The sequence below is a fragment of the Acomys russatus genome, chromosome 6, assembly GCF_903995435.1.
Source record: "Acomys russatus chromosome 6, mAcoRus1.1, whole genome shotgun sequence".
In the NCBI taxonomy this organism is placed as follows: Eukaryota; Metazoa; Chordata; class Mammalia; order Rodentia; family Muridae; genus Acomys; species Acomys russatus.
The window spans coordinates 54,952,414-54,965,387 of NC_067142.1; the positions used below are offsets into that span (position 1 = coordinate 54,952,414).

Sequence of the window (12,974 nt, forward strand, 5' to 3'; positions counted from 1 at the left end):
GGGATTTAGTTGTTGTTGTTTTCACCTTAACGATGGGAAGGATTTGAAAACTTGGTTAATGGCTTTGCCAGCAAAAAAAAAAAAAAAAAAAAAAAATGTAATTAGCTGAGGACGGTATACTGCTGATGTTGGAGCTGGTGGTTTAACGAAGCCTGCCCTAATGAGGATGTCAGGCTCTTGCTCAGACTGCCTTCACAAACCAGGCCTCTTCTCCGAATTTGTGCTTGATTAGCTCCGGAGCCAAAGGGAACACAACGCGTTCTTTAAAGGGAGAAAGGAGAAGCATGCCAGTTAGTGCATGGCCCTGGAGAGGCAGCTCTGCCTGCCCGCCTTACCTCTGTCCTCCTCCTCTCATGCATAGGGCCTTTGGCAAGGGACGGGGCCTTGGAAGGGCTCTTGGCACACAATGCTCTGTCTGTGCTTGGGTATCCGCATCTCCCCTAAACCCTAACTGCCCTGTCTCCTTCCTTATGCTACAGTCGTTAGCCCTATTGGGCATCTTTCTTGGAGGCCAGGACGGAGCTACAGCTGGAGCATTGAAAAGGATGTGACTGAAAATTCCTTGTTCTCTGTAGGGTTTAGGTAAGAACTCAGGGCTTGTCTTTAAATGTTTGACTGTTGTGGGTCTGGTAGCTTAGCAGCTGAAGGCACCTCACGACCAGCATTTAATGGTCTATACTATCCTTCGGGTCTGTGCTGGTTAGTTTTTATTGTAATGTAGTTACAACCCCTAGTTACCCCTGAAGAAAGAATTTATATTGAGGAATTGCCCAGATCAGACTGGCCTGAGCCCTGTCTGAGAGAAATCATCATGACTATTGATTAGAATGGAAAGACCTAGCCAACTGTGGAAGGGACTATTTCTCAAGCAGGTGGTCCTGGTCCATATAAAAATGCTGAGGAAGCTCAAACCACAGAACAAGCCAGGAAGCAGCATTTCTTTATGGTTTCTGCTTCAGTTCCCCAGAGCTCTTTGCCTGACTTCCAGGATGGACTGTGGTCTGGAAGGACCTACCAACCAACCTTCTTCTCCAACCAGGTGCTTTTGGTCAAGGTGTTTATCATAGCAAATAAAATCAAACTAGACCAGATTGTGATGCAAAATGTGATGTGGGCAGTTCTGTTTTTTTATCTTCTGACAGTAACATCTCTGTTGTGTGCTGTAATGCTGTCCAACTGTATACTGTTTCACATGGGTCTCTAATTGTAGAATAAGAATTTATGGACAATAAAAAGATTCAAGTCTGTGTGCCTATATTTCTTTCTGTCTCTGTCTCTGTCTCTCTCTCTCTGTTTCTCTCTCTCTCTCTGTCTCTCTCTCTCTCTCTCTCTCTCTCTCTGTGTGTGTGTGTGTGTGTGTGTTTCATGTGTAGATGTGAGCATGGATGTGCGTAGCATGGATGCTGAGATGAGAAGACATTCTTGGGTGCTGATTCTTAAGTATTTGGATCTTTTGTTTGGGGTTACAAGTCTCCCTGGCCTGCAACTCCTCCATGGCACCAGGATGGCTGGCATATGGCTTTCCTGGGACCTACCTGTCAGACATGTGGGGGTCCAGGGATCCACCTGTCTAGAATACAGGTTTCCATGCAACCAGCTATCTCCTCTAGCCATCTTTGCCATAGCTGGAATTGTTGGTAATTCCCACTAAATCCATTGTTTTGTTATTGGTTTTGGGTTTGGGTTTTTGGGGTTTTTTGTTTGTTTGTTTGTTTGCAGTTTGTGGACCTCAGAACTCAGGTCCTCACGCTTAGGAAGCAAGCACTTTTCTGACTGAGCTATCTTCCCAGCCCACTGCTTATACTTTTGAAAACATCTATCCCAGAACTATTAATATCAAGTTCCTCTATCTATGTAAATTGACCCTCTTTGCAACAATTGAGTTATTTCCCTGGGTTCTGTATTTAGGTAGACTGATGATCGAGCTTCACTAAAGGTCATGGAGACATTTGCTTCAGGCAATATTGATAATACCAAGTATAGGCACATAGAGATCCTTGCTTGCCCAGTTCCAAAGAGTAGATGTCAAGGCAAGATAGTCCAGGGTTTAATTTAGAGAGGATAATGAGAGATTTGTATGACAAGAACCCTGGTCATCATTGTAGGCCTTTCTTCTTTTACAATGTCCTATGGCTGTATTAATAAGGTCAGTAGTTATGTATTGACTTGACTTTGGACCTCCAGATAAAGCTGTAGAATTACTGAACTCTTTTGATCTTCTATTTCCTTATTTAAAATAAAAAGCATTAATTTCTAGTTATAGTTATTGGTCACATTCAATGAAGTAATGAGTTTAATTAGGCATTGTGTCTGACACATGGTAAGAATTGAACAAACACCATCATTACTATTAGTTTCTCATCTCCATAATACCAAAAGTATGGAAAGATGACAGTATGTTCACCTAATGACCAAACAAGACAGAACCTCAAAGCAGAATGAAGCATAACAGTGGAGCTGTGACAAAAAGCTGAGACTTATGAGAAGTGGTTTGTCCTTGAGATTGTCTTCAGACAAACTATCAGCTATATAGATTTGCCATTCTTCTATTGTCATTGAAGAATCTTTAATAGGAGAATAATAAGAGCAAGAATATCTGGTTACCTGAATAGAATCAATAAAAACTGGCCTCATAGCATCCATGATGATCAAGTTATACCCTACACTTGGGTCATGAATATGACAAAGGTAATACTTCACCTAAATGGCCTTTCCACCCAGACCTTGTCTAGCTTCTGTGAGAAGCACAGCTTTCAAGGGTTCCTCTGGTTTTTCATCTTGGAATAAAACAGATCTTTGATGTTATAACTTTGATGCTTATATTATGTCACTCAAGATTATGGACCAAATTAAGGGAAACCTTTTTTTAATTTTACTTTTTAAAATTTATTCAGATTACAACTCAATTGTTATCCCATCACTTGTATCCTCCTGTTCCTCTCTCCTTCCCACTTTCACCCTATTCTCCTCCCCTAGGTCTAAGACTGAGGGAGACCTCCTCCTCCTCCATTATATGGTCATAGACTATCAAGTCTCATCTTGGTAGTCTGCTTATTCTTTCTTTGAGTGCCATCAGGCCTCCCCACCAAGGGCAGATGGTCAAATATGAGGCACCAGAGTTCATGTCAGAGTCAGTCAATTAAGGAAAATCTTAACTTCTGTTCTCAGCTTATGGGGTCACAGGCCATTTTCATCTAAAGTCACTATGATCTCCAGGCATGCTTTGCATATGGTCTGCCACAATGACTGGGTTTTAAAGTAACTGATTATTTTTCTCAGTTCCAGCTGTTGCCCACAAAAGCCATCAACTCTTTAAGAGTTCCTTTTCTCCCCTAGGACTGGGATGCCTCACATTTGAAGAGATAAAAGAAAATCTCAAATAATTCCATCTGATTAAAAATTCTAATGGTCATTAGCAAAAATACCCACCGCCTCTTCTGTTACTTGTTCAATAATCCCCTTAATGTCTGGTCCTAATGGAGCAGATTATTATCACAATTTTATTTCATCAAGATCACCCACTGCATGGAAACAAGGAGGGAAGAGAAAAGGAGCATAGCCAAGAATAGGCATTGGGCATTAGCCAGCTGGAGATGTGTATTTATCGGCTTCATGCTTGGCTAGTGAAGTTTTGAAGGGCTGGTGCTCGTAGCCCAGGGAGAAAGCCTGTCTCATGCTGTTCTGCCCATGGGTTGCTGAAACAGCGACCTGGACTGCTTTTGCTTCTATGTGGATCCTTTAATCTGCCAGCTTGGCTGTCATGCATAATATGCACATTTATGCATGGGTGTACACACACAGCTACACAAATAGGTTCCATGAGGATCTGTCCTTTTAATATCTGACACTGATTAGGGATCACATCCATAATGTCTGCCTCAATTGCATCATTTCTCATAAAGCTGTTGAGTTTACATCCAGAGGGAAGTAAGGACCTCACATCAGCTCTGCCTGATTCCTCACTGCCCTTCTAGCGATCTAAGCCATTCATTGGAATGAAAGACTCCACTGAGGTGGCCTTGGATCTAAAAATACAGCCATGGTCAACTTCTCTTCTATCATTTTGTTCCACTCAGCACCACTCGGCCTTAGCATTCTCATTAAGTCAAATACAGGTAACTGGGGCCACTAAGGATCAGGGCACAGTTTAAGAAGAAATGTATTCCCTTGTGTTGAAGTGGGACAGCAAAGTCAGGGGTCTGAATCAAGAAATAAAAAAAAAATATCTCAAGAACCATAAAAAGCATCTCTAAAAAAAGAATTCGAAGGAGGATAACTCGAAATAGCCCAGGCTGACTCCAGCAAGCTTGCCTCCAGCCACAATCCCTGTTGGCTCCGGGCTCTCATTAGATGAAACTCCTGAGTCTCATAGAAGAGTTAAAGACAAACCTTCCAGATTCGAGAGGAAAGACAGTGATAATAGCTAAGCGTTTTGAAGCTCTCAGACCTAGAAAAAGTGAGATGAGGTAAATAAATAAGAAACTATAATGTTGAGATGCCTTAGAGAACAGTCTGCTCATGATCTCACTAGATGGGTGGGGGTAGGGCTAAGGATCACCCTGCCTACCTAGAAGGTTCTTCATGCCAGAGTTGGTCTTTTGTTTATTGGAGGTTGTTGTTCTCTCTCTTGACGAGGCAGATAACATTTTAATGAGGCAGGATCATAGGAACATCCCATTTCTTCTCTAAGCACTGGCTACTTGGAACTAGGAGAGTGAGAAGGGGAATCTGGAGGTCTCAAGGAAAGCATACTCCCTTGAAAGGCTAGCCATATGTACAATTCATGTCTGAAGACTCAGTGCACATATTGTGGCCTCTTAATTGATATGGTGGTCCATGGCAACTGGAAAGCATTTCCACAAGATTAAAAGCTCCAGAAATCCCCCAAGAGAAGGGGATGTTCGTAGTAACGTATAAATAGAACTTGCTACTTAATATGTTTAAAGCGTTCAACTTGTCTTCCACTTGGGAAGGAAATAGGCAAGGGATAATGGATTTGTATTCACCAGTCACCACAGAAGAGAAAATCTGTCAGAGAAGATAACCAAGGGATTTTCTTCCTAGTTTGGGTGGCTTCTTCTGGAAGAAAAGGGATTCTCAAGGTTAAGAATATGCTACCATGTCTTGATTGCAGTCTTTGACTTCAAAGATCTGCCTGTACCTTTGGGAAGGGAGGTGTCTTGTTATCAGGGCTAAATGGAGTTGATGGTTGCTTCTGAATCAACTCCATTATGTCCTTGGTCTGTGGTTTTGCTTTAATAGGCAGGTAGACGTGACAACTAATACCCTACTAGCTTAGCATTATTTTCTGCTTGTCATGGACAATAATCAACAATTGATAGCATGAATTGCTGCATTTTCCTCAGTCACCTTATGTTGTAGAAGAAGGTCTGTATTAAGTTCAACGTGGCTGTGAAGTTCTCAGAGAGCTGCACAGTTGGACAGAGTCATTCTTTTATTTGGAACTACATTCATTTCTTTTCTTGTTGCTGGGACCTGATAAGAAGCAACTTGAGGGAAGAAGGCTTAACTTTGGCTTACATCTCAAGAAGTACAGTCTGGTAAGATGAAGAAGCCATGGTAGGAGAAGCTTGAAGCAGAGGGTACACACAAACAGGAAGTAGGGGGATTAGGGATTGTCAGTGCTAGTGCGTGCTTACATCCTCAGACCATGGGATGGTGCCAGTTACTGTCAGATTTGGGGTTTCTTCTCCAGTTAAACCTTTCTGTAAACACCTTCATAGACACACTCAGGTATGCTTCCATGGTGATTTTAAATGCAATCAAGTTAACAAATTAGTTTAATCACCACAGAGATCTTCATACTAGTGACTTAGGCTAGGGTCCTACAAGACTTACAAATCACAAGGTCAGAAAGGATTTGAAGCTGTCTGTCTATCTATCTATCTATCTATCTATCTATCTATCTATCTATCTATCTATCTTCTATATATCCATCTATGTAACATTTATTTGTCTATCGTATAACTAACTTGTCTATGTATTCATCATCTTCCTATCTGCCATCCATGTCATTCATTCTTCATCCAGGGAGACCTAGTTCTAGATTAGAATATAGATGCTCCCATGGCTTTCTTGAGTCTTCTTTTTCTCTGGTTCCTGGAAAAGTCAAAGGCAGATGTTAGTTATTGGTGTCATATAAGTCTTGTCCCTGCTCTTCAGGCTTTCTTAAGGAAAAACAGGAGACCAAATGTGCCTACTTAATTCATATTTTTCTCACCACTATTTAATTCCCTTAGGGATGTGATTTTGAATTCCACATGTCCAGTTGTCTTAGGGATAATTAATTATGTCTCAGATTCACTCTACTGTTACTCCTCTGCTGGGCTTTGCCATGCTGGCTGATTGATTGGCCACAGTCTCTAGACAGATGGTCACTAGAAACAGAATCTCAGCTTTTCCACTTTCTTGCCAATGGCTCACACAGCCCAGGTGATGCTCCAAACTTCTGTGACATTTAATAGACCCAGACTCTTTTATTCTATGATTCATTGATCATGTGATCAAGGAAGGGTTTCACTAGCTCCCAGGTTACTCAGAGCCTCATTTCTTGTACAACAAATATTTACCTATTGCTGTTCCTTTTGTTCAAAAAAGCACTAGCTGCTTTTAGCACTGGTAATCAGCCTGACTGTCTTTTAGGCTTGCATTTATTTTTGTTAGCTTTATTTTGTTCCCTGACTAGGATGTAAACTCCATTAGGTTAGGAGCCTTAGTTGTATTATTTCTGTAACAGTGATAACAGAACCCACTAGAAACACATTCCTAGTGCAGATCTCATTGAATAGCTCAGTAACAGACACATTAGTCTCATATGTAGTGGGCTCGTATCAGCTTAGCTTGGAGGCATAGAGAGATGTCTATAATACAATGTGTTCAGTGTTTATGAGCCCTGTCTTCTTCTTCCACTCTTTTCTTCCATTCTTTCCTTCATCCTACAAACAGGTATTGACTTTCTTCTTTATGCCAGGCACTAAAATCAACTCCAGAGCTGTAAAAGATATGTTAGACATGACTCTGACTTTCATTAAGCCTAGAGTATGTCAGAAGAGATGGAAAAGCCATTGAAAGGCACAGGTACTTAGGATTTGTGTAGAAGGTTCTATGACCAGTGCACCGTGGCTTGAGAGGAGTCCATGGAAGCAAGGATGCTGAACTAACTTTGATGAGTCAGCTAAAGTGGGAGGCATGACCCAGGACTGAGAGTGAGGACGCAGAGGGCCTTGTGGATGAAACAGGGGGTTAGGATGAACACACACACACACACACACAAAAATCTGAACAAATATTTACTGACCCTCGGTTATTACCACCAATATTATAGAAAAAACACTGTTACATTAAAAATTATAAAATATACAAATTATCTGACAAACTTTATGTTACTCTCTCTCAAGTGAGTAGCATAAATGTCAATTTCATAATAAAATAAAGGTTGTTCTCATTTATTTGATCTCTATTAAAGCCAGTAGAAATGATTTATTGATTTTTTAAAAGAAAAATGTGTTTTAAAATGCCACTTTTTTGCAAGATATTTGGGAATAGATGTGGTGTCCTCATATACTTTCAGTACAATTGTACTTATGAAATGCTAACAGTTTTGAAACAAATCAATAAAATAGTCAGAAAACCCATGCAAAGGTGAACACAGAGCAAAATAGTGCTGTACTGTGAAGTCAGTCTTTACTTATTTTAAATGTTCAAAGTCTACAACTTATTGCTTATCACCTGAAATATAGATCCACCTTAATGTTTTGTTTTTCATTTTCAATGCCATAAAATCTGAGGCTAACACAAATACACTCTGAGCAAAGTGGGGGAGCCCAGAAACCCAGAGCCACCCAAGCCTTGCCGGCAATTCTATGCTTCCCCTGCCTGCCTGGAGACAGAAGTCCATCTGCATGCAGATGCCAGAAGGAGATTGATCTCCCAATAAACTTTTATTTGCAGATAAGATAATACCTTCATCTTGTCATTTCTCCTCATTTGGTTAACAGGAAGTCCCAGGTGTCCTTGACCTAAGGTTTGGGCCATTTTCATATGCCACCTTGTTTAGAATCTGCAAAAGAAATATCCTAAGACATTTGTGTTCATTTGTTAACTTTTCTATGAAGTTAGGAGATATTCCAATGAACTGGGTTTGTATGAGAATATAACAGAAGCTTGATATGAGAGTGGACTTCTGAGTTCTCATTGTACAAAGATAATTTGTTTAGCTTTCTAGACACATACCCTATTCAAATATAAAAATGGGTCTTTTTTTTTTTATCATGAAGCAGCTTTATACTTCTACTTGACATCTGAACATTGAATAGAGCATGTCAGTACTTCAGAGGAACTTAAACACAGAGAGTTTATTGTTGTTATCACAAAATTTCATTATTAGGTAACATATAAATATTGTATAACATTGCATCTTACATATTTTTGTTTACATAATAATCCACAATTAATTAGCAGGTCACAGCAATGTGTTGAGCCACTTGTCACCAATTTGTGTTATGGGAGCAGAGAAACTACAGAAGAACTTGAGCCCTGAGAATCCAGTCCCCTATGCCTGAGGCGGATTGCCCCTGCTGACTGGAGCTTATTACTGGTCACCAATTACTAGAGAGCTCAGGTCATCAAAAGTCACTGCCTCTCAGCAGAAGAAACAGTCTACTGAAGCAACACGAGAAATACTAAATACACAGGTTTAGCCAAATAAAACCTTGACTTCCAGCTTTCTATAGGTTATATGTTATATATAGGTATATATAGAGAAACAAACATAAGACATCTTTGCTTGAATATCTGGACTCTGTTATATGAAGTTAATTGTATGGGAACCTAACAAAAATGGCCTCGTGAAAAGAGCAGCAAGAGGATCTGGGAGTCACCCACTCAGCTCCACCAATGTCTTAACTTCTCTGAGCCTCAGGCTGCCCATCATAGGAAAGGGCGGGTCCCATCTGGAGATTTTCAGTGGGTCGCTAGAGAGCATACATTTCTTTGTTAAAATGTAGCTACATCTGAGGACCTAATAGCATCTTGCTAGCATGTAGGGGGACATGCTAATCATAGTTTATTTAAACATAGAGAAAAGAAAATGTGAGAGAACTGTAGGGTGGTTGTTTGTTTGTGTTCCAAGCAAATAACCTCGAGTGTGGATTCCTAGTAGCTGCTTGGCAAACAGTCTCTTGCTTGTGACAATGCTCTGACCTCTGGTCAGCTAGATGTGGCTTTTGGCTGGTTTCCTTTTGTTTAATTTGTAAAAAGTGAGGATGGATCTAGGTACAGGCACCACCATGTTCCTGTTCTGCCCTTTGGATTTGTGAAGAGCCAGAGAGAGCTTACGTCTCTATGGGCAAAGCTCATGGTGGAGGCCGAGAGGCTGTGGGGCTGTAGTCTGGCAGCGTGTACTCCAGGGAGATGCCTCAGTAGATAAAGTGCTTATCGCACAAGCTTAAGCACCTGAGTTCATGACCAGCACCCGCATACAATTCAAGTGCTGTGGTTCACTGTAGTGAGATTCTATAACTGAATGCAGCATAGGGCAGGACAGAGACAGGAGGATCCTGGGAGTTAGCTGACCACACAGTCTAGCTGAAACACGAGATTCAGGTCCAGCAACAGTCTCAAAAGTAAGGTGACTATCAGTAAAGGAACACACCCAACGTTGACTTGTGGCCTGTGCACATGCATGTACCCCATACACCCTCCCCCCCATACAGAGAATATAGGCTCTGAAATTAGTCACTAGGGCTCCATTTTAGACCTTCTAATTACACATTGTGTGACTGGACAAATTATTTAACCTCCATGCCTCATTTTCACCCCAAACAACAGTGGGTAAACTGCTTCTTAGAGTTAAAACTGTCTGACACATAGTAAGAACCCATTAATGAGCAGTTGCTATTGTTTTATCATTGAGTGATATGGGCGATGGATTTATGGGCTGGATTTTACTGTAACCCTGTTGTGACCATCTGTATGCAGAATTAGTAAGGAAGGATGGAGGGCCTCCTAAGGAACCCTGCATGAGCTAGAAAGATGGTGCTTAAGCCGTTCCTTGGGGATTGATGTTTATGCTGTTCTTACAGCTCTTTAGGGAATAAAATTACCTCTGGCTTTCAGTGGCCTAATTCAATGTCTGACAACTTCTCTCAGTCAGGAAGTTATTCCTTCTGTGTGGCTTAATTACCTATTGTTGCAGCTTTAGTTTGGGGTGAGAGAAAGGATAGCCCATCTGACTCTGCCATGAAGATGATTGATGGCTCTGCTAAAAACTACTAGGTCATAACACAGATGCTTACTGTCAGTGGATTAGCTCAGATCATGGTTCTATACAGTCGAGTGCAGTGTCCTCTTGACGGGGCTCTGTTCTGTGTGTCTAAGCATCCCCAGCATGGACTGCAGAGGAGGCAGCACTTAAAGAGGACCTAGAATACTTGGTTTTACATTTCTACTCTGTGCAACCAGAATGTGTTTCCTCTCTCTACATTTTCCCAAGAGATTGCATCAGAAGAATGCACCCTCAAAATAAAGTAAGAAAGATTCGAAAAGCAGACATTTATGTTCCCAGAAAACAATCCTGGCTTAGTATGTCACTTAGCAGCTGACTTACCATGTATTTCTCTACCTCCTCATATAGCCTTGTATGTATGTGTGTGTGCTTGTTTGTACATTGTGAGTACATATGTCCTTTTCCTGCAGAGATGGTGGTAAATGGAGGATACAGAGGGAGATTTACTTGAAGACCATATTTATAAATCTAGAACATAATCATTATGAAACTGGGCGGGGGGGGAGAAACCAGACCATTTAATTTGCTGGGGGGGAGTGTTCTTGATCCATCTTCACATGGTTGGGCCCCATGGGAAATGATAAGGACCTTTTAGCTCTATAATATACAGTAGGTTGACAGTGGCTGCAGCCAAAGTCAGGAGGCAAACCTAATGAAATAGATTTGAAGGGATATTAACCAAAACACAGGGGTGCGCTTGACTGCATACCAGAAGGTTTATGCCAGTGAAGTGCTGTAGAGGACAGAGCACGGGAGCATCTTTCTTTCTTCACCTCTCCAAACCCTAGCTTGGGCTTGGCAGATCCAATTGTTCAGCTCACTGAGCAAATGTGCCTTGTCTCCAGCAGACAGCTGGTGCTGTCCCGACTTGTAAGAATTGGTCACCGAAATGGTGGCCCCTGGGTTCCTGAAGGTTCATCAGGAACCGCCTTCACCAGCCTGACTACTCTAGGATATACTATCAGGCCTTTCCTCCATGGAAGCAAAACCAAACTGTGTCCCCACCACCCAAGGGGTCCCCACCACCCAAGGTATGCACAAACAGTGGGGTTTCTTCACCGAGCTGGTTCTCAACTCTGATGCCTGCAGATGTATTGATGGTTTCCCCTGCTGGGCTGGTTAATCCGATGGAGACAGGGTCACGCTGAGCAGAGCCTTGATGTTGTGCCATGTGTTCTGCTGCTCCCGTTACATCATCACTTAACCTAATACTTAGTGACCACCATGAGCAGCTAAGTTCTTCATTGTACAGACAAGAAGTCTGAGTTTCAGAACCGATAGGATGTATCGATTTGTGGATCCAGTGCTAGGATCCATCTAAGATTGGTTGTTTAGAAATGAGATGAAACTCGATGCCACCCCATGCCGGCCCTTAAAAAGAAAGCCCCAAATCAGCCTTATGTGCAGCACGTTTGATTTAAGAAACAAGCCCTCTTTCAGACTTCTACAACCAAAAGCCCCCAAAATCTCAATCCTCCCCACCCTCTCTCTCAAATATTTGCTAAGCCAGGAGCAACTGGAGTCTTGGAAATGATGCACTAGTCACGCCGATTCATTTTTTTCCCCTCGTTAAACACAAGTGCCAGCAGAGTATTCCTTGATTGCTGCGTAACGTTCACTATGCATGCTCAGTACATCTGATTGCATGAATTAATGAATGAATGATGAGTGGACTTAGTAGATGGAGCAGTGACACTGCAGGGAGAGCTCGTCTTTCTTTGTGCAAATACCCTATGTCCTGTCTTTCCAGGGTGGCATGATTGCCCTGCTCCTCTCCATTCTGTGCCTGGTGATGATCCTGTACACTCGCAGGCGCTGGTGCAAACGTCGCCGGGTTCCCCAGCCCCAGAAGAGTGCCAGTGCAGAGGCAGCCAATGAGATCCACTACATTCCATCTGTGCTGATTGGAGGCCATGGGCGGGAAAGCTTGCGCAATGCCCGTGTGCAGGGACACAACTCCAGCGGCACCCTGAGCATCCGGGAGACACCCATCCTGGATGGCTATGAGTATGACATCACAGACCTGCGTCACCACCTGCAGAGGGAGTGCATGAATGGAGGGGAGGATTTTGCCAGTCAGGTCACACGCACTTTGGACTCCCTACAGGGCTGCAATGAGAAGTCTGGCATGGACCTCACACCAGGTAGGAATGGGAGAAGAAATAAAGCCTGTTTAGTCCTTGGGCAGAGAGCTAAAGTAGGTAGGAGTAGCTGTGGGCTACCCCTTTATTATATATTTATTTATTATATATTATATATTAAATAACAAGATGTACCAATGCCTTTCCCCAGGTAGGCAAATATAACCCATTTCATGGATTCCACCCCTAACTGAGGAACTATTAGCAGTTAATGGCTCCTGGGAGAAGAAGAGCCAGTTGTCTTTATGAGTGTGAACCCCAGTAAGTTACCTGGGCCCTAGTGGACAGCACTACATCCACATACATACAGGCAGCACCAAAAAGATATAAAAAACTCTATTAAGAGGCCATAAAGTTGGGATGGGGGAGTTTGTGGGAGGATGCAATAGGAGTAAGGAATGGGACGCAAGGGATGCATCTGATCAAAGCACATTGTATACATTTATGAAATTCTCAGATAAAAAAACAAACACCAACCTGTTCCTTGGATAACTGTACTGGTTTTCTAGTCTATAAAATAAGAAGCA

The 12,974-nt window shown here is 42.1% G+C and overlaps 1 protein-coding gene across 2 annotated transcripts in view; it reads left to right on the top strand.

Annotated features, from left to right (window-relative positions):
- Astn1 (astrotactin 1) overlaps positions 1-12,974 on the top strand; it is a 307,273-nt gene that overhangs the window by 129,544 nt on the left and 164,755 nt on the right. For both annotated transcript variants that reach the window (XM_051147649.1, XM_051147650.1), the window contains exon 3: positions 12,057-12,450. In XM_051147649.1, the coding sequence (XP_051003606.1) occupies positions 12,057-12,450 (394 nt within the window). The remainder of the gene's footprint in view (positions 1-12,056; positions 12,451-12,974) is intronic.